At 50.1% G+C, this 22,263-nt stretch overlaps 1 protein-coding gene across 1 annotated transcript; it reads left to right on the top strand.

Annotated features, from left to right (window-relative positions):
• The first annotated feature begins 1,211 nt into the window (after window positions 1–1,211).
• On the top strand, window positions 1,212–2,102 carry LOC112903688 (uncharacterized mitochondrial protein AtMg00810-like). Its single transcript, XM_025972914.1, has one exon. It carries the CDS (start codon window positions 1,212–1,214, stop codon window positions 2,100–2,102), a length of 891 nt encoding a protein of 296 aa, XP_025828699.1.
• The last annotated feature ends 20,161 nt before the right edge of the window (window positions 2,103–22,263 follow it).

Genomic DNA, 22,263 nt, shown 5'->3' with positions numbered 1-22,263 from the left:
TCGCCAAGGAGCTTGGCCATGTCAGCAAGCTTGACGACAGGAGCACTCTGGGAGTGTTCATCGGCTACGCGGAGGGCTCGAAGGCCTACCGCATCCTTGACCCGAAGACACAGCGTGTGCGCACCGCGCGCGATGTTGTGTTCAACGAAGGCCGGGGATGGGCGTGGGACAAGGCGGTGGACGACGGCTCGACTCCGACGTACGACGACTTCACTGTCGAGTACTTCCTCTTCGAGGGAGCTGGGGGAGTAGGCAGCCCCTCTTCGACAAGCGTGCCTACCCTAGTCCCCGAGCCTTCACCGTCCCCGGCGCCTTCTACCACAGTAGCACCACGCTCTTCAGCCAGGACTCGAGCTACGATGAGATCGTCTTCGCCGACTCCACCACAGCCGGCGATACCATGCTCTCCAGCCACGACTCCGGCTAAGACGAGTTCCTCGTCGGCTCCACCTCAGTCGGCAACGCCATGCACTCCAGCACTGACAGCCACTTCTCCGGGCATGTCTACTCCAGCACTAACTCACGTTGAGCCCAGCCCGGTGGAGTTCGCTACCCCACTCTCTCACAATGAGGAGTGCATCGACGCGCGCTATGATGGTGAGCCGTTGCGGTACCATACGATGGAGGATCTTCTTGGTGACCAGCCAGTGCCGGGACTAGTGCCTCACGACCTGGAGGGGCAGTTGCATCTTGCGTGCGATGACGGCAAGCCTCGGTCTTTCGCAGAGGCCAAGAAAGACGCGGCATGGCGTGCCGCGATGAAGACAGAGATGGATGCGGTAGAGAAGAACCGCACCTGGGAGCTTGCTGATCTCCCTTGTCGTCACCGCGCAATCACCCTTAAGTGGGTGTTCAAGCTGAAGAGGGATGAAGTCGGCGCCATCATCAAGCACAAGGCTCGCTTGGTGGCACGAGGTTTCTTGCAGCGGGAGGGGATCGACTTCGATGATGCCTTCTCTCCCGTTGCATGGATGGAGTCCGTGCGACTCCTCCTTGCGCTGGCTGCCCAGGAGGGCTGGCGTGTCCACCACATGGACGTCAAGTCGGCATTCCTTAACAGCGACTTGAAGGAGGAGGTCTACGTGCACTAGCCGCCGGGATTCACGATCCCCGGCAAGGAGGGCAAGGTGCTGCGCCTGCGCAAGGCCCTCTATGGCTTGCGGCAGGCACCAAGGGCATGGAATGCCAAGTTGGATTCCACGCTCAGGAGGATGGGCTTCGAGCAAAGCCCGCACGAGGCGGCCGTCTACCGGCGGGGCAATGGAGGAAATGTCCTGGTGGTGGGCGTCTACGTCGACGACTCGGTGATCACTGGCACCAAGGTTGTGGAGGTGGCGACGTTCAAGGAAGAGATGAAGGCCACCTTCCAAATGAGTGACCTGGGGCCTCTCTCCTTCTACCTGGGGATCGAGGTGCAACAGGACGACTCCGGGATCACACTTCGGCAGACCGCCTACGCCAAGTGCGTCGTTGAGCTAGCTGGGCTCACCGACTGCAACCCAGCTCTCACTCCGATGGAGGAGAGGCTGAAGCTGAGCCGTGATAGCAGGGCAGAGGAGGTGGACGCTACCCAGTACCGACGTCTTGTGGGGAGCCTTCGCTACCTTGCCCACACACGGCCGGACTTGGCGTTCTCCGTCGGCTACGTTAGTCGGTTCATGCAGCGACCGACGACGGAGCACCAGCAGGCTGTGAAGAGAATCATCTGCTATGTTGCGGGGACTCTCGACCACGGCCTCTACTACTCGAGGTGCCGCGGAGTGGCACACTTCATCGGGTATAGTGACAGCGACCATGCCGGCGACATTGACACCAGCAAGAGCACCAGTGGGATCCTCTTCTTCCTTGGCAAGTGCCTCGTCAGCTGGCAGTCGGTCAAGCAGCAGGTGGTAGCTCTGTCCAGCTGTGAGGCCGAGTACATTGCGGCCTCCACCGCTTCGACTCAGGCGATCTGGCTCACTCGACTGCTCGGTGATCTCCTCGGCAGAGACGCTAGAGCGGTGGATCTCCAAGTGGACAGCAAGTCTGCTCTGGCCCTGGCAAAGAATCCCGTTTTCCATGAACGGAGCAAGCACATCCGGGTGAGGTACCACTTCATCTGAGGGTGTTTGGAGGAAGGGAGCATCAAGGCAGACTACATCAACACCAAGGACCAGCTTGCAGACCTGCTCACCAAGCCTCTTGGGAGGATCAGGTTCCTGGAGCTCTGCTCCAAGATTGGGATGGTCCAGATTTCCCACAAGACGACGCACAAGACTTAGGGGGAGAATGATGGGAATAAGTCTCTGTACTTGATCTTTGTGGCCAGGGTGTTTTTCTCAGCATTTCTCAGCATCTTGGACTGCTTTTAGAGCAGCTAGGACAGCAGTTTAAGAGCAGCTAGGACAACAGCATCTTGACTGCTTTTAGGACAACATTTAGGACAGCATCTAGTTTGGCATCATAGACTAGCAACTAGCATATCCTTGGCTGGCTAGCAGCCTATAAGTATGTATCTCCAACCCCTTAGAGGGCATGGCATTGTGGTAGAGTTTGAGAAGTAAATCCAGAAAAATTCCCAATTCCTAGTGTCATCTTCATTCTCAATGAGAGTGAAAATTCTGCTACTGACGGATCGCACCGAGTACATCCCTTGCTTCTCTTTCTCCCAAGACCAGAAGTCCACACCAACTATTCTCGAATTTATCCATAGTATTGATTCAGCATCAAAATGGCAGAACACTTCGCGAATTAATTCCACATTCCAATTTCCACTTGCTGTTGGCAGATCGGCAACAGACATGACTTGGTGATCACCCTGTTGTGTTAACGGTTTACCTCCTGGGTGATTTGGAATCCATTTATCATGCCAAATATTCGTCGTCTAACCATTACCAACCCTTCTAATCAGACCCTTCTGTAGAACCTCATGACCCGTCAGTATGGCTCTCCTCGTTTGACTTGCATGTTTCTTTCTTGTGGCTGCCAAGAAATCAGTGTCATGGAAGTAGCGCCTTTTTAGAACCCGGGTGCATAGAGAGTCTGGTCTGGTCATCAAGCGCCAGCCTTGTTTTCCAAGCAGCGCCTTGTTGAACAGGGGCAAATCACGAAAGCCCATACCGCCTTTGGTCTTTGGGCTCGTGAGTCGCTCCCAACGCATCCAATGCATATGTCTATTATCAACCGAACCTCCCCACCAGTACTTAGATATCGTGCTTCTCAGTTTATCACACGTAGCTGCTGGGATGAGGAAGCAACTCATTGGATATGTAGGAACCGCTTGTGCCACCGATTTTAGCAAAACTTCCCTTCCCGCACAGCTCGCCTCCCGGCCACTCCACGTCCCCACAAGGCCTTTAATTCCCGAGGGCATATATTCAAAGGCCTCTTTAGTCGAGCGGCCAAGTGTCGTAGGCAAGCTCAGGTACTTCTCAACCAAGGTAATATTCTGAATATTCAGACTTGTGATTACTTCGTTCACCATGGCATCATCGCAGTTCTTGCTCAAGAAGACGGTTGATTTATCACGGTTAGCTATCTGTTCAGAACCTCGATGATAGACCTCCAGAATTTCCTTCAGACGGTCAGCCCCTCTCTGCGATGCTTCTGAGAAAATAATGCAATCATCCGCAAAAAGTAGGTGCAATATTTAGGGGGCATGAATCACAACGCCGACCCCCCTTGCGTATGCACTGGACCAACCGACTTCAGGAGCGAAGACAGACTTTCTCCACAAAGCAAAAAAGGTAAGGGGATATTGGATCCCCTTGTCTGATGCCCCTCGTTCGTCTGAGACATTGAGAGAGTTTGCCATTAACTCTAACTGGAAAAGAAACAGTAGAGACGCACCACATAATGCACTGAACGAACTCCGCATTGAAACCCAACTTCAGCACGATTCCCTCATGGTATGACCACTGTACGCGATCATAAGCTTTCGCCATATCTAGCTTGATTGCGCAGGCTCCTTTTGCTCCTTTCTTCTGTTTCAAGTAGTGAATCCACTTATACGCCGTCAGGACATTATCAGTAATTAACCGCCCAGGGACAAAGGCACTCTGTTCATTTGAAATGATTGCTTTCAAGAAACCTCTCATCCTGCTGGCCAAGACCTAAGATCATATCTTATAGATAACATTACATAAGGAAATCGACCGAAAATGTTTCATGTCCAGCGGATTTTTAATTTTCGGAATCAACACAATAGTGGTATGGTTGATCCCATCTGGCAATGTACCTCCATTCAAAAAATTCAGTACCGCTTGAGTCACACTTGGACCAACCAAATCCCAGTGGGTTTGATAAAAACCAGCAGTAAAACCATTGGGCCCAGGCGATTTATCCGGCCCCATCATGAACAGAGCTTGCTTGACCTCCTCTTCTGTATAAGGTTTTGTCAGGTCCAAATTCATCTCTGGTGTAACCTTCCCTAGTACAAGGGCCAAAATCTCCTCCTGCTCTAGTTCCTGCTGGGCCGAAAAGAGCTCCCTGTAGAAATTGATCGCACACTTCTCCAAGTCTTCCTGCTTTGTGAGCACAAGTCCATCAAGTCCCTTGAGGCCTCTGATATGATTTGATCGCTTCTCTGTGAGTTAGTGGACATAAGTCAAGTTAGCGGTAATTTTTTGTCACCCTGGTGTATTGGCACTAGGCTAGATCAATGTGAGTTTCATGACAATAATGCCAATAACTACTGGTAGTAGTCTTATAATCCTAGATATTAGCTCAAGAGGTGTTGGCTTATGAAATCACTTCTTTCTCCGGCTGATATAGCATTGCATTGCATGAGATGACATATGCGTATTAATGTACTTGACATTTGTATGAAAAAACTAAGCTACTCTTGCTCTTTGAAGAGCAGTAGAAATAAAGTCAAAACGACATACATTTTGAAATGGAGAGAGTACTCATGATGCTTTACTCACCAAAGCCTAGTTGGGAAACCTTCTGCGCACTGAGTTTTGATAATTGCTGTTTCTGAGTTCTGTTTATACCAGAACATGAGAAGAGCAGGAGGCAAGGATGAGTTTAAATCTGTAGGATGTGTCGAGAGATTTATTCTACTCCACTGCATGTTGCAATTTATCTCGAATATGTTTATCCAGATGTTGCTGTAAACTACTGATTAGAAAAATTACTGTATGCAGATGTACGTGAAATGAAAGAACACGGTAAATCAGAAAATGGAAGTTAGAATGCTAAAATTATCAATGGTGAATGGTGTTAGGAGCTCAATTTTCACTCTCATTGAGCTGAGAGGATGACACTCAAGTTTGGGAAGTTTTCTGGGTTTTTCTTCATTCACACTCACAATGCCATGCCTTCCAACGGGAGGGGTGGCCACATATATATACAGCAGGCTGCTGGGCAGCAACAAAGCCAATAATGCTAGTCTAACACTAGTCTAACTGCTGTCCTAGAGAGGACACTAACTGCTGTCCTAGAGAGGACACTAACTGCTGTCCTTTAGTCCAAGATGCCTGCAGTCCAAGATGCTAAGGACTACAAGATGCTAACTGCTGCTAAGGACCACAAAGACCAGCAGCAAGGACTTATCCATCATTCTCCCCCTAAGTCTTGTGCGTCGTCTTGGGGAAAGATTGGACCATCCCAGTCCTGGAGCAAAGCTCAAGGAACTTGATCCTCCCAAGGGGTTTGGTGAGTAGATCCGCAAGCTGATCCTTGGTGTTGATGTAGCTCGCCTTGATGCTTCCTTCCTCCAAGCAACCTCGGATGAAGTGATACCTCACCCGGATGTGCTTGCTCCGTTCGTGGAAAACGGGGTTCTTCGCCAAGGCCAGAGCGGACTTGCTGTCCACCCTGAGCTCTACTGCTCCAGTGTCTCTGCCGAGTAGATCACCAAGCAGTCGAGCGAGCCAGAGCGCCTGAGTCGACGCGGTGGAGGCCGCTATGTACTCGGCCTCGCAGCTGGACAAGGCCACCACCTGCTGCTTGACCGACTGCCAGCTCACGAGACACTTGCCGAGGAGGAAGAGGATCCCGCTCGTGCTCTTGCTGGTGTCGATGTCGCCGGCGTGGTCGCTGTCGCTGTACCCGACAAAGTGTGCCGCTCCAGGGCACCTCGGGTAGTGGAGACCATGGTCGAGAGTCCCCGCAACATAGCGAATGATCCTCTTCACGGCCTGCTGGTGCTCCGTCGTCGGTCGCTGCATGAACCGACTGACGTAGCCGACGGAGAATGCCAAGTCCGGCCGTGTGTGGGCGAGGTAGCGGAGGCTCCCCACAAGACGCCGGTACTGAGTAGCGTCTACCTCCTCCGCTGTGCTGTTACGGCTCAGCTTCAGCCTTTCCTCCATCGGAGTAAGAGCTGGGTTGCAGTCAAGGAGCCCAGCGAGCTCGACGACGCGCTTGGCGTAGGCGGTTTGTCGAAGTGTGATCCCGGAGTCGTCCTGGTGCACCTCGATCCCCAGGTAGAAGGAGAGAGGCCCCAGGTCGCTCATCTGGAAGGTGGCCTTCATCTCCTCCTTGAACGCCGCCACCTCCGCATTCTTGGTGCCGGTGATCACCAAGTCGTCGACGTAGACACCCACCAGCAGAGCATTGCCTCCTTTGCCCCGCCGGTAGATGGCCGCCTCGTGCGGGCTTTGCTCGAAGCCCATCCCCTTGAGCGTGGAATCCAGCTTGGCGTTCCACGCCCTTGGGGCCTGCCGCAAGCCATAGAGGGCCTTGCGCAGACGTAGCACCTTACCCTCCTTGCTGGGGATCGCAAACCCCGGCGGCTGGTGCACGTAGACCTCCTCCTTCAAGTCGCCGTTGAGAAACGCCGACTTGACGTCCATGTGATGGACACGCCAGCCCTCCTGGGCAGCTAGCGCAAGGAGGAGTCGCACGGACTCCATCCGTGCTACGGGAGCGAAGGTATCGTCGAAGTCGACGCCCTCCTGCTGCACGAAACCTCGTGCCACCAGGCGGGCCTTGTGCTTGACGACGGTGCCGGCCTCATCCCTCTTCAGCTTGAACACCCACTTAAGGGTGATCGCGCGGTGACCGCGAGGGAGATCAGCAAGCTCCCAAGTGCGATTCTTCTCAATCGCATCCATCTCCGACTGCATCGCGGCACGCCATGCCGCGTGTCCCTCGGCCTCTGCGAAAGACCGAGGCTCGCCGTCGTCACATGCGAGATGCAACTGTGCCTCCAGGTCGTGAGGCACCAGTCCCGGCACCGGCTGATCACCGAGAAGGTCCTCCATCGTACGATACCGCAACGGCTCGCCGTCATGGTACGCGTCGACGCGCTCCTCGTCATGAGAGAGCGGAGTAGCGAACTCCACCGGACTGCGCTCAGCACGAGCAGGTGTCGAAGTAGACGGGCCCGGAGGAGTGGCTATCGGTACTGGAGATCGCGGCGTCGCCGGCTGTGGTGGTGCAGCCGAGGAACTCGGCGCAGCCGGAGTCGTAGCTGAAGGGCGTGGTGCCGCCGGTGTGGCGGGCGCCAGCGTCGGTGGAGGCTCGGGGACTGGGGTAGGCACGCTCGGCGAAGAAGAGCTGTCTACTCCCCCGGCTCCCTCGAAGCGGACGTACTCGACGGTGAAGTCGTCGTACGTCGGAGCCGAACCGTCGTCCACCGCCTTGTCCCACGCCCATCCTCGCCCTTCGTCGAACATAACGTCGCGCGCCGTGCGCACACGCTGTGTCTCCGGGTCGAGAATGCGGTAGGCTTTCGAACCCTCCGCGTAGCCGATGAACACTCCCGGAGTGCTCCTGTCGTCGAGCTTGCCGATGGGGCCAAGCTCCTTGGCGAACGCGAGGCAGCCGAAGACCCGCAGGTGGGAGACCGCCGGCTTACGCCCATGCCAAGCCTCATACGGCGTCATGCCGTCGAGTGCCTTGGTGGGCGAGCGGTTGAGGATGTAGACGGCCGTCACCACCGCCTCGCCCCAGAAGACGGCCGGCATGCCCCTCTGCTTGAGGAGGGCCCGGGCCATCCCCACCACCGTCTGGTTGCGCCGCTCGACGACGCCATTCTGCTGCGGGCTGTACGGCGCAGAGTAGTGGCGCTGGATGCCCTCATCCGCGCAGTACGCCGTGAACTCTGCCGCCGTGAACTCACCGCCGTTGTCGGTGCGCAGCACGCGCAACTTGCGGCCGCTCTCCGTCTCCGCAGCAGCCTGAGCACGCCTGATGGCGTCCGCAGCCTCTCCCTTGCTGCCGAGGATCATCACCCACATGAAGCGAGAGAAGTCGTCGACGAGCAGCAGGAAGTAGCGCCGTCCTCCTGGTGTGACCGGTGTCACCGGGCCACACAAGTCCCCGTGTACGAGCTCGAGCCGCTCCTTGGCTCGGAAACTCGCCTGCTGGGGGAAGGAGTGCCGCCTCTGCTTCGTCAGCACGCAGACGTCGCAGAGTTGCTCCACGTGGTCGAGGCACGGGAGGCCTCGCACCATCTCCTTGGCGCCGAGCCGCTTCAGGGCCTCAAAGTGGAGGTGCCCAAAGCGCTCGTGCCACTGCCATGCCTCGTCGTCCCTGTGAGCTGCAAGACAAAGAGGCTGGGCCACCCTGACATGGAGGATGTAGAGGCGATTCTTCCCGCGAACCACCCTGGCGAGAAGCTGGCGACTGTGGTCCCAGATGCGAAGGACCCCGCTATCGATCACCACGCGGGAGCCGCTCTCATCGAGCTGCCCAAGGCTGATGATGGAGTTTCGCAGTGCCGGGATGTAGTAGACTCCGGTGAGCATCCGGTGCTCTCCGGACTTGGCGGTGAGGATCACGGAGCCCACGCCCTTGATCTCCACAGCAGAGGAGTCCCCGAACCTGACGGAGCCACCTACGTCGACGTCCAGGTCGGAGAAGAACTCCCGCCGCCGGTCATGTGGTGCGTGGCGCCGGAGTCGAGGTACCAGCCATCGACCCTGTCGTCGTCAGAGCTGTCGCCGAGGAGGACTCGGGCACGCGGCTCGTCGAGGTGGAGTAGAGCGGTGGCAGGCGGTGCTGCCGGATGCGGCCCCATGTCCCCGTGGAGTAGGAACAGTGCCGGCTCGTCATCCGGCTGGGCCTCCGCGACGTGGGCTTGGACCCCACGCCTCCGCTGCGGGCAGTCCCTGGCCCAGTGGCCGGGCCTGCCACAGTTGTGGCAGGCGTCGTCTCGTGCCGCCTTGGGCCTGTCAGCGGCGCCGCCTTGAGCATCTCCGCGGGCGCCACCCTCGGTGCGCCCTCGTGCCCCGGCTTGGGCACCTCCGCGCCCCTTTCGCGGCTTGCCGCGCTTGCGGCCACCAGTCGAGGGAGAGGGGTCCCCCCTCCTCCTGTCACCGCGCTGAGCCTCCCACTGCTCCTGAGTGAGGTGGAGCTTCCCACCGATGGAGATGCCGCTCGAGGGAGGCTGTGGCTCGTCGCTGTCGACGACCTTGAGGCGACCTATCGCCTCCTCGATCGTCATGGTGGAGAGGTCCAGCAGAGACTCGATTGAGCGAGCGGTCTGCCTGTACCTCTCGGGGACGCAGCGGAAGAGCTTCTCGACGGCTCTCTCCTCGTCGTAGGTGTCGTCGCCGAACTGCACCACCTTCTGCAGCAGAGTGTTGAGACGAAGGGCGAAGTCATCAACATCCTCACCTGGCTTGAAGGCCAGGTTCTCCCACTCCTTGCGAAGTGCCTGGAGAGTGGTCTTGCGGGCGCGGTCGCTGCCGATACGTGCCGCAGCGATGGAGTCCCAGGCCTCCTTGGCAGTTCGCTTCTTGGAAAGCGTGAACTGCATCTCGGGCGGGGCTGCTGTGATGAGAGCATCCAGCGCCCGTCGATCCGCATCGTAGTCGACATCGCCGTACCGGACTGCCTCCCACATATGCCGCACCTGGAGCTTCACCTTCATAACCGCGGCCCACTCGACGTAGTTGGTCTTGGTGAGGGTGGGCCACCCACCGCCGGGACCGACGTCCCTGACCACCGCCTGGAGGCCGTGGTAGCCGGGGGCGCCGCCGCGCGCACCCCAGCCAGGAGCGCCGCCACCAGGGGCCCCGCCTCCGCCGCCAGGCGCGCGGCCCCTGGACCGCCGCCGGGCGCGCCGGCCTCCGGGCCGCCGCCGTGGGGGTGGGCTGCTGCCCACCGCGCGGTCCGCTGCCGCGCCCTCTCCCTTGCCAACCCCTCAAGGTCCCCGTCGGCGGTGATGTCGCCGGCGATGGAGCCGCTGAGGCTGCCGCGCAAGGTCTCAACCTCGACCTCCGCCGCACGCGCTGCATCTTCCGCCTCCGCTGCTTCCACCTCCGCCCGGGCAGCTGCCAGCTCCGCTGCAGCCAGCCTGGCCGCCCTCGCCGCTGCTGCAGCGGCTTGAGCCGTCGCTCGGCTGCGCTCCTCTGCCACGGCGAGCTCGGCGTCTTGCTGGCGCCGTGCGCTCGAGGCGACCGAGCGCTGAGACGGTGCGTCGGACATGGCGCGCCTCCAAGGGGCTGCTGCGTGGAGAGGGAGAAGGGAACGGGGGAGAACAGGCAGCCGGAGCTGCTGCTGCTGTTGCAGCGGCTGGTGCAGCAGCTGCTACTGCTGCTGTTGCAGCGGCTGGTGCAGCTGCTGCTGCTGCTGCACGAGCTGCTGGTGGTGGCTGCGCTGCTACAGCGGCTTCGGAAGGGGAGGAGCAAGAGATATCCAACCTACAGGAAAGTACGGCTCTGATACCAGATGTTAGGAGCTCAATTTTCACTCTCATTGAGCTGAGAGGATGACACTCAAGTTTGGGAAGTTTTCTGGGTTTTTCTTCATTCACACTCACAATGCCATGCCTTCCAACGGGAGGGGTGGCCACATATATATACAGCAGGCTGCTGGGCAGCAACAAAGCCAATAATGCTAGTCTAACACTAGTCTAACTGCTGTCCTAGAGAGGACACTAACTGCTGTCCTAGAGAGGACACTAACTGCTGTCCTTTAGTCCAAGATGCCTGCAGTCCAAGATGCTAAGGACTACAAGATGCTAACTGCTGCTAAGGACCACAAAGACCAGCAGCAAGGACTTATCCATCAAATGGCACTGTCAAAGGGTTTGCGATCGTGAGCTTGGCAAAGGATTTCTACCAATAAACATGGGATGCACTCAGTCTAGCAATCGTGCGATGAGCACTCATCTCCTCCATGTCCATGTGTTAAAAGAACAAAAAGGTGACTGGCTGGAGCAAAACATCAAACACCTGATGGGCTCCTGGCCCCCCTCGTCAACGCGTCACGACTATTGCACTGTCTCCGTAGGACGACCTATCTTAAGAGGCGGTGATGGCAATTCATCTACTTATCTGCCCTCTTCGATGCTTGCGAGGCAGAGTGGATAATGCACCGGGGGTCGGCCGCCGCTATTCCTCCGCGTTCGCCACTGTGTCACCGGTGCCCGTCGTTGCGGAAGCCGCGCTCGTCTTCGCGGCCACGACTACGAGGAAGGAGGTGTGAGCACGGAAGCGAGTGGGAGTGCTTCCCCAACCCTGCTTTGGTATTTATGCGGCTGCGCCTGGTGGTCGGAGCTGGGCGCGGAGGGTAGAGCACGGGCCTCGTGAGGAGGCGACGGCCGATGGATTCAGGAACGCTCTGGAAACATGATGTTGTGCTTGCTATTGAACGGCCGGATCAAAATCCGACAGCTGGAAAAAACAAGATGACGTGGCCCTATAGATGCGCGGGATGTGTCCGCTGATTTCGTCACGTAGAGATGTGGCATGCCTTTCCCCGAGTTTTTTAAAAAAAAGTGAAAGAACCTCAAGATGTTCAAGATGCCTAGAGGGGGTGAATAGGCTAATGCCTAGAGGGGTTGAATAGGCTAATCTGTAACTTAAAACACTTTGAACACAGTTAGTAACACAGATGTCCGGATACTCCGGATATCGAGTCCGGAGTTTCCGGAGATAATGTCCGGATTGTCCGGATATGAAACAAGCTACACAAAAACAAAGATAATGATGCTGTAAATTAGATCCAGTAAATTTAGAGGGACTAGTGGTAACTTTGGAGTGTTTCTCACAAATTGTCTTACTTCTGAGACTTGTGTAATAGTAGATCGTCCTCAAACCCTAAAAAGTTAGTCTCACAACCAAACAACCACAAAGACAAGGTAGAATTGCAAGAGTGAGATAGAATTTGTTTCCCGAAGTTCACTCCTAAAGGAGCTACGTCTCCGTTGAGGAAGAATTCAAGAGACGGTGCTCAAGAACTCCTATACTCCTCTCCCAATGGTGAGACCAACGCTCAAACCTAAGGTCACTTACTATGAATTCCTCGGAGAGAAATAAAGATTACAAACTTGCTGTGACGCTCACAACTCAATCACGCAATCACAAGCGACGCCTAGCCGTTTAGGAGCTTGAAGCTCCAAGAGTAACAAACTAGAATCCACGGGTTAGACTTGGATGATGTGCTCAAGAGATGGAATCAAGGCTTACTTGCACAAATCTTAGCTCTTGCAACAATCTCACTTCAATCCTCTAAGAAAATCACTCAAGAATGGAGCAAATGGGAAGTGAGAGGGCTCTCTTTTGCTTATAGGCAGTTCTGGTCGAAATGAGCAAGAGAGAGGGGAATGAGGGGATATGGGGGGTATATATACCCCCTCACCCAGAAACTAGCCGTTGGGAGAGGAGTACCCGGAAACTCCGGGTATATGTCCGGATACTCGAGACATAGGTGTCTGGAGACTCCAGACCAGTGAGTTTTGCGGACCGGTAACAGTAACCCGGAGACTCCGGGTATACGTCCGGATACTCCGGACACTCTGTCCGGACATTCCGGACAGGAACCCGGACACTCCGGGTTAGATAATGAATTCCACATGAAGTCCTTTTTTAAGTGGTAGGATTGTTTCTCATGGTTTTTGTAGGTTCTCTTGAGCACAACTACCATGTTCATGCTTGTGGATCAAAGTTCCTCTTGATAGTACGACGTTCCTATACTCAATTTCAAAAATAAAATCTAGTCTTTTAGTACACTTAAGAACACCGCTTTTCATATCCTTCTTGAGGGTTCACGCTTCGTTATATACTTTGCTCAGTCACCCTTAGCACATGCACACATGCTGAATAACACGATTAAATGTACACGTGCTTTGTCATTTATCACCAAAACCCACTTAGGGGTCTAAATGTCTTTCAATCTCTCCCTTTTTGGTGATTGATGACAACCCACATGTATCTCATTTGATAACCCTAAAGATGTAATCTTAAGCATGTAAAGAGCTCCCCCTTAATGTATGACATGAATTTGAATTTCAAATTGACTTCTCTAAAGTCAAGGTTAGCATATTAGTAAAAGATATGAAAACTCTTTATACACTCTACAGTGGGGTGAGCAAGTGTGTGCTGAGATAGTGTGTAATGCAAACGTCGTGTCATTCAATCAAGAAAAACTTGTGTTGATAATTAGAACCCGGAGACTCCGGGTATATGTCCGGAGACTCCGGACCACGTGTCCGGAGTATTCGGAAGAATTTTCGGAGTATCCGGACCATCAGCACAGAATACAGAAAAATAACATTGCATCACAATCTAAATAAGAGTCACACTATCACTTCAGCCTTAAAAACAAACTTCAAACTGATAATGAACACAGAGTAGCACACATTACAAGTTTTCTCACACCACATAGTCCTTACATGAAGATTGTTCAAGCGAAATGATAAGACAACATTAAGTTTGATACAAAGCCCAAATGAGTACATAAATGATCATTTTCACTCCCCCTTTGTCATCAAGTGCCAAAAAGGAAATGAAAAAGAGCAAGGAGGTCTTCTACTCATCATCATCTTGGGCGTCCTCATCGGAAGTATCCTCATCCGAGTCGGGGATCTCGCGGTAGTTGGGGGGTGCTTCTTCCTCGGTCTCTTCCTCTTCATCAAAAATCTCTTGGCCACGAGGAGGAGAGCGACGAGAGCGAGTAGGGGCACGGGTGCATTGACGTGGGCGAGGAAGTGGAGCATGAGCAAGAGCAATGGCGGCCTCATCCGCAGCATCCCATTCGGCAAATGGGTCATCAAACTCGGACAACTCATGGTAGGGATCCGCCGGAAGCCCCAAGTGACTCTTGATCTCAATAATGTCACGGCGGTTTTCATTGATTTCTTGAGTTGCAGTTTTGCACATGCAGAAAATGCTCTTCAGTGCCCTCTTGATGAATGAGTCATGGTGACCACGGCGAGAAGATGATGGACCCGAATAAGATGGAGCTGGGTCAAACCTCGGGTTTCTTGTAGCACCGGCATGAAGAGGAGGGGCGTGCGGTGCATCACCGGACCAAGGACGAAGATGAAGTGTTGGCTTGCAGTCCTTAGGAAAAGTGACCTTGGTAACCCTCTCGATCATATACATGATATAAGGAGCAGATGGTAGAAATTTCTGGGAATCATTCATCGTCCTCCTTAACTCATTCCAAATAAAGTCCATAATGGAGAAGGGTCTCCCACCGGGCATGACACAGGCAAGAAGGTTGCAAGCAAAGTATCTAAGTGCAGTAGCATCACCATCCTTAGCATCAAAGGTGGCACGAAAGAATTGATTCATTGTGTAGTAGAAGGGTTGGAGGGTGCTTGCATTGCCGGCTTCCGCTAGAATCGGATTGTAGAAAAGAGCCGGTAATTGACTTGGCTTCAACTGATGTTCCACATGAATTGGATCTCTCTTCTCATCCTCTGAGCCAAGTCCAAGAAGCCTAGAGAATGTCATGTAATCTACCCCATACTTCACTCCCTCAGTTGTCCAAAAGAAAGCAACTTGCCTTGCATCATAAAATAGAGAGGAGTGAAATTGAGCAAGTATCTCCTCATTCCAATCGTACCTAAACCCCATGATGTCATAGAGACCGAATTCCTTGCACTTTGCAATGGCTTGATTGAAGAATGGGTCATTGATCTTCTCAAAATATGCCCAGTCAACATACTTGCAAGAGACAATAGGAGCCTTGCCCTTGCGCATGACAATAGAGGAGTAGAAATCTTGATGCAACTGACACCAAAATCTTCTTTCCAAGTTTTCCGCCTTCTCATACTTGTACACATCCTCCTTGCGTGCATTGGTGAGTGCCACTGTTTGCTTGAAGTAGTTTCTTCCCATGGAAACAGTAAACTCAGGCAGAATTTGAGGATGGGCAAGCTTCGGGCACCTAGGATATTGACGTTGATCTTCTTGATATTCGATTTGAAGACGTGGAGGTGTGCAAGGGCAGATTTCCCAAGCAATTCCCCGTCTTGATGGATTTGCCCGAGAAGGAGGAGGCACAGCCATGCTTGGCATCATGTATGGGGCTTGACGAGGTGGATGAGCTTGTGAGCTGCTTCCTGCAGGCTCTTTGCCAGGATGATGACGTGGACGCAGTTCCCTTGGAGGAGGACTAGGAGGTGAAACTTCCTCCTCTTGAATTTGTGGATCATGTCAGCGTTTTTGCCGTCTCTGTCCAGTAGAAGCATGTGCACGGTCTCGTCCCATAGCCTAGACATAGGATTGAGTGATTAGGAGCAATCTAGAAGTAATAGAAAAGAGATGTGTTGGCTGAAATTCTGAGAATCCGGAGAGTCCGGGTATATGTCCGGATACTCCGGCCACACTGTTCGGAGTATCCGGACAGCATATCCGGAGTCTCCAGGCATCGAATTTTAAACCCTACTTTCATGAAATCTAAATATTCGACCATGGGATTTGAAAGAAATTTGGGGTACAAGCTGCTAGACATGAGGGAAGACAATGCCCTAAAGGATATCCAGTTTTGTCAACTACATTGAGAGATCAGGCGATTTGAAGTTTGAATACCTTAATGCAGTTGAAAACACGGGAAACTTCAAATCCAATGCATTCTCCGGAGATTCCGAATGGGAGAGTGCACTTCCTTCAACGATTTGCAATCCTTATGGGCGAGGAAGGTGGAAATCGCCCCTTGGGCGAGAGGGAGGCAGTGGAGAGGAAAAAGGGCTCGGTGGCGGTGAAAATAGAAGAGAGAAGCGTTTTGACCGACCCCCCACGGTATATATGGGATGGTTGTACCATCCGGAGTATCCGGGCATATGTCCGGAGTATCCGGACATATGTCCGAAATATCCGGCTCCCCCTAAATCTAAGAAGGATTTCAATGAAGGATAGGATTGAATTTTGATGTGAGAAATCTAGTGATGTGAGAGGCTCACTTAACTTGAGACTAGCCAACAATCAACAATGGGAACAATAGTCTCAAGTAAGCAAGAAAAGATTCAAATTATTTTGAAAATCACACTCCTAGCAATTCTAGTAGGTTTTTCAAAAGAGATTTCTCTATAGCAATCAAACATGTGCATGATCTCAAACTAAGTTACGAGAATCCAAAATATTTAGCTCACTCCTCAAGGCACAAAACCTTTGCTCATCAAGTGGTTTAGTGAAGATATCGGCTAGTTGTTTATCGGTGCTCACATGACTCAAAACGATATCTCCTTTGGTCTCATGGTCTCTCAAGAAATGGTGCCTTATATCAATGTGTTTGGTTCTTGAGTGGTTTACAGGGTTGTTAGCTAGCTTGATTGCACTCTCGTTGTCACACAAGAGTGGAATCTTACTTAGTTTACAACCAAAATCGCTCAAGGTGGATTTCATCCAAAGTAGTTGCGCACAACAAGCACCTGCAGCAACATATCCGGCTTCGGCAGTGGATAAGGCAACGGAATTTTGTTTCTTAGAACTCCAAGACACAAGGGACTGGCCAAGGAATTGACAAATCCCCGATGTACTCTTCCTATCTACTTTGCAACCGGCATAATCCCAATCGGAGTAGCCAAGTAGATTGAAAGTGGTGCCCTTGGGATACCACAAGCCAAGGTATGGAGTGTAAACCAAATATCTTATAATTCTCTTAACAGCCATAAGATGACATTCCTTAGGATTAGCTTGAAACCTTGCACACATGCACACACTAAGCATGATATCGGGCCTAGATGCACAAAGGTAAAGAAGGGATCCAATCGTGGAGCGATATACCTTTTGATCTATGGCCTTGCCATTTTCATTTAGATCGAGATGTCCGTCAGTTGCATGGGTGTCTTGATAGGCTTGGCATTCTCCATGTCAAACTTCTTCAACATATCTTTACTTGGTTTGCCAAATGAAAGTGCCTTACTTGAGTTGCTTGATTTGAAATCCAAGAAAAAAGGTTAACTCACCCATCATGGACATCTCAAATCTTTTCGTCATGATCCTACTAAAATCCTCGCACCAAGATTGATTAGTAGAACCAAATATAATGTCATCTCCATATATTTGGCATACAAAAATTTCTTTGTCAACTTTGCGAGTGAAAAGAGTAGGATCGGCTTTGCCTATCTCAAAGCCTTTCCTTAAGAGAAAATCCTTAAGGCATTTATACCATGCTCTAGGAGCTTGCTTAAGCCCATAGAGCACCTTATGGAGCTTGTAGACGTGATTAGGAAATTTAGAATCTTCAAAACCCGGTGGTTGCTCAACATATACCAATTCGGAGATTGGTCCATTAAGAAAAGCACTCTTCACATCCATTTGGTATAGCTTGAAATCATGGTGAGTTGCAAAGGCAAGCAAGATATGAATTGACTCAAGCCTAGCTACGGGTGCATAAGTCTCACCAAAATCCAAACCTTCGATTTGTGTGAAGCCTTGAGTAACCAACCTTGCTTTGTTTCTTGTCACCACGCCATGTTCATCTTGTTTGTTCCAAAAACCCACTTTGTTCCAATAACATTTTGCTTGGGTCTTTCTACTAAGGACCAGACTTCATTCCGTGTGAAGTTGTTCAATTCTTCTTGCATGGCCATCACCCAATCCGAATCATCCAGAGCTTCTTCTACCTTAAGTGGTTTCAAGGAAGAAACAAACGAGTAATGTTCACAAAAGGTTGTCAAACGAGAACGAGTAGTTACCCCTTTGCTTATGCTTCCAAGGATGTTATCTACGGGATGATCCTTTTGAATAATTTGATGGATTTTTGGATGAGAAACTTGAGCTTCATATTGTATTGGCTCAACTTCTTGTTCAGCCTGAGATTGATCTTGATGTGGAGATGAAGATTCATCTTCAGTTACCTGGATACTCCGGTTCTCTGTCCGGATACTCCGAACAGGGGATCCGGAGTCTCCGGACATATTACCGGAGTTTCCGGGTTGCGCTGCGAAAGTGGATGTAGATGACCCTTTGAACATCAACACATCATCATCATCTTGATCCTCTTGTTCTTGTGGCTTTATTTCACCAGTGGCTAGCTTCTTAATCGCCTTGCTTGGTGATTCTTCCATGCCTACAACATCATCAACTTGCTCCCCTTGAGAGCCATTAGATTTATCAAATATCACGTCACACGCAACTTCAACACAACTGGAGGTTTTGTTGAAGACACGATATCCATGAGCATTTGAGGCATAACCAAGAAGAAAACCTTCATCAACTTTAGGTGCAAATTTAGAGTTCTTGGGCTTCTTGTTAAGAATGAAGCACTTACTTCCAAAAACTCTAAAGTAAGACACGTTAGGCTTTTTACCAAGTAGAAGCTCGTAGGCCGTCTTGTTCAAGATCTTGTGTAGATAAAGATGGTTGATGGCATGGCACGCCGTGTTGATTGCTTCCGCGCAAAATTGATCCGAGACCTTGTATTCATCAAGCATTGTTCTTGCGGCTTCAATGAGAGTTCTATTTTTCCTTTCAACAATTCTATTTTATTGTGGAGTATATGGAACGGAGAACACATGGCCAATGCCCTCTTCTTCTAGAAATTCTTCAATGTTGGTGTTCTTGAATTCGGTGCCATTGTCACTTCTCACTTACTTGATCTTGGTCTTGAATTTATTTTGAGCCCTTTTTGCAAATTTCTTGAATGTATCTTGCACTACACTTTTGTCATGCAAAAAGAATACCCACGTGAAACGAGAATAATCATCAACAATAACAAGGCCATATTTGTTACCACCAATGCTTATGTAAGCCACTGGGCCAAAGAGATCCATGTGAAGTAGTTCAAATGGCTTGACGGTGGTGATGATGCTCTTTGATGGATGAGGAACACCAACTTGTTTTCCGGCTTGACAAGCACTACAAATACGATCTTTCTCAAAAGAAACATTGGTTAGTCCTAGAATATGATCCCCCTTTAGGAGCTTGTTGAGATTTCTCATCCCAACATGGGCTAGTCGGCGATGCCACAACCAACCCAAGCTAGACTTTGCCACCAAGCATGTATCAAGTTGAGCCTTTTCTTGTGAAAAATTCACTAGATAAAGCTTTCCCTTGAGTACACCCTTGAAGGCAACGGAGCCATCGCTTCTCCTAATGACGATCACACCATCGTTAGTAAATAAACAATTGAAACCCGACGCACAAAGTTGTGATATGGACAACAAGTTATACCCAAGAGATTCAACTAAGAGAACCTTTGAAAGAGAAAATTTTGAGTTTAAATCAATGTTACCGGTGCCAAGCACTTTTCCCTTTTGATTTCCGGCAAAAGTAATGTAATGATCATCATTGGATTCCTTCAAAGTTTCAAGCATACTTTCTTCTCCGGTCCTATGATTTGTACATCTGCTTGTGAGATGGTGCTTCTTCTTCTTGTACTAAATGAGTGAGTCTACTAATCTCTTTCTTCATAGCTTGCATTTCGGCATGGTTAGTAGCATAAGTTTGAATATCAATATTAAAGCATCGTGCACAACCATTACTAGTTGAAGGACTAGATGACTTTGATGACTTACAAGTATTAGAGGAGCTTTCTAAGAGAGTATTAATTTTAACTTCAAGTGCCGTGTTAATGGCTCGCAAGCTTGTTAAGCTTTCTTGAAGTTTCTCATTGTCTCTCTTCAATTTAGCATGAGTGTCTTCAACTAAGAAGAGTTCTTTAGTCAAGTCATTCACTTCCCTCTTTTCACTAGTAAATGACTCTTCTACCTCAAGAAGTACGCTATCCTTGGCTTTTAAAGACTCCTCAAGTCTCTTATTTTCCTTCCTTTCATTGGTAAGGTGCTTTTCAAGAGTTTTGAATTTTTCTCTCTCAAGTCTAAACAATTTTTCTTGTGATTCAAGAGTCTCATCTAGGTTATCTAGTTTCATTATTCTAGTTGCCGCACTTTTATCATATTGTTTAATGAGACTAGCAATTTCATCTTCCTCATCTATTTCATCATCCGATGAGTTTGGGGATATTACCTTTGAGTTCTTTGCCATCAAGCACATGATTTGATCTTGATCTTCATCATCGGTGAGATCTTCAAACAAGCTTGGTTGATGTGAGGATAAGGTCTTGAATGCCATGGTTGCAACATCTTCATTTTCGGAGTTGCGTTCTTCATTTGAATCCCATTCTTGACCAAGATGAGCTTCACCGACATGCTTTTTGTATCTTGGCTTATCCCTCTTGAATGAGTTCTCCTTTGTGTCCTTGTACTTCTTCTTTTCTTCCGGACAATCCGCAATGAAATGCCCAATTTTCTTGCAACCAAAACATGGCTTGCTTGATCTTCTTCTTGATTCATGCTTGTTCTTGCCAAAGTTTCGGAAGTTTCTCTTCCTTAGAACTCTTCTAAAGTTCTTGATGAAAAAGGCCATTTGCTCATCATCAAGCTCATCATCTTCATCATCACTAGAGTCATCATTATTTAAAGATTGGGTAGCCTTTTCCTTGCCCTTCAACTTAGCTTGAAGGGCCAACCCATTATTCTTTGCAGCTTGCTCTTTTAAGTCGGTCAAATCTTGATTTATCTTGACCCTTTTTAATTGATCATGATGAGCTTCAATTCTTCCAAGAACGTTCTCGGCGGTGAAATGTTTGAAACCCCTCTCCGCTTTTATCAAACTAGGTAATGTGACATCCCTAGCCATGTAGACGGTCAAGAGCTTGTCCACTATCTCACGATCACCCCATTTATCTCCACCAAGAGACTTGATTTGATTGGTGATCTTTTTCATGCAGTTATACATCTCCTTGACGGTTTCATCTTTCTTCATGGAGAATAGGCTTAGTTCATCTTCCAAAGTCTTGATTCTTGACTCTCGAACTTTTCTTGACCCTTGATGATTTACTTGAAGTGTATCCCAAGTATCCTTGGCGGTGAGAGCATTTTCAATCTTGTCAAACTCTTCCGGACTCACGGATGAATGAAGAATGTTCAATGCTTGATAGTTTCTTTGTAAGATATATGCTTGCACCGGCGTTGTGGCTTCTCCATCTTCCGGGATTTCACAACCTACTTCAATGATCTTCCAAAGATCCTTGTGAATTGCACTCAAATAACCGAACATTTTGGTTTTCCATTGATTATACCCCGTTCCATCAAAATGAGGTGGCTTTCCCATATGTATTGAGGCATTGTGTTCACTTGGGATTTGAAAGGTATAGTCATAACCCACTCGATGATAGTTGACTCTTTTCTTCCCTTTTGATGAGCTTGAGGATCTTCTCTTGTAATCGGTGTCCGAGTCATCACTTGACTTGATTATAATTTTGGTGCTGGATTTTTCTTTTTTTCTTTGCAATTTCTTCTTCTTCTTCCATGCCTCCCATTCTTGGAATGACATCTCATCATCGGTTGTTTCCAAATCTTCTTCTTCTTATTGTTGCCTATTCTTTTTCTTGTCCTCAGGTTTTTCGAACATCTTCTCCTTCTCAACTTCAACGATCGGATCGACTTGAGCCTTGCATGAAGTGTCACTTGACATCTTGATTCTCCAAGCGGTTAAGCTTCAAAGACGGAGAACCTTGCTCTGATACCAATTGAAAGAACCTCAAGATACCTAAAGGGGGGTGAATAGGCTAATATGCAACTTAAAACACTTTGAACACGGTTAGTAATACAGATGTCCGGATACTCCGGATATCGAGTCCGAAGTTTCCGGAGATAATGTCTGGATTGTCCGGATCTGAAACAAGCTACAAAAAAACAAAGATAATGATGCTGTAAATTGGATCCAGTAAATTTAGAGGGACTAGTGGTACCTTTGGAGTGTTTCTCACCAGTTGTCTTACTCCTGAGACTTGTGTAATAGTAGATCATCCTCAAACTCTAAAAAGTTAGTCTCACAAGCAAACAACCATAAAGACAAGCTAGAATTGCAAGAGTGAGAAAGAATTTGTTTCCCAAAGTTCACTCCCAAAGGAGCTACAACCATAAAGACAAACTAGAATCCACGGGTTAGACTTGGATGATGTGCTCAAGAGATGGAATCAAGGCTTACTTGCACAAATCTTAGCTCTTGTAACAATCTTACTTCAATCCTCTAAGAAAATCACTCAAGAATGGAGCAAATGGGAAGTGAGAGGGCTCTCTTTTGCTTATAGGCAGTTCTAGTCGAAATGAGCAAGAGAGAGGGAAATGAGGGGGTATGGGGGTATATA

Source organism: Panicum hallii, chromosome 8 (genome assembly GCF_002211085.1).
Source record: "Panicum hallii strain FIL2 chromosome 8, PHallii_v3.1, whole genome shotgun sequence".
Classification (NCBI taxonomy): Eukaryota; Viridiplantae; Streptophyta; class Magnoliopsida; order Poales; family Poaceae; genus Panicum; species Panicum hallii.
This window is presented reverse-complemented; position numbering and strand designations above follow the sequence as displayed.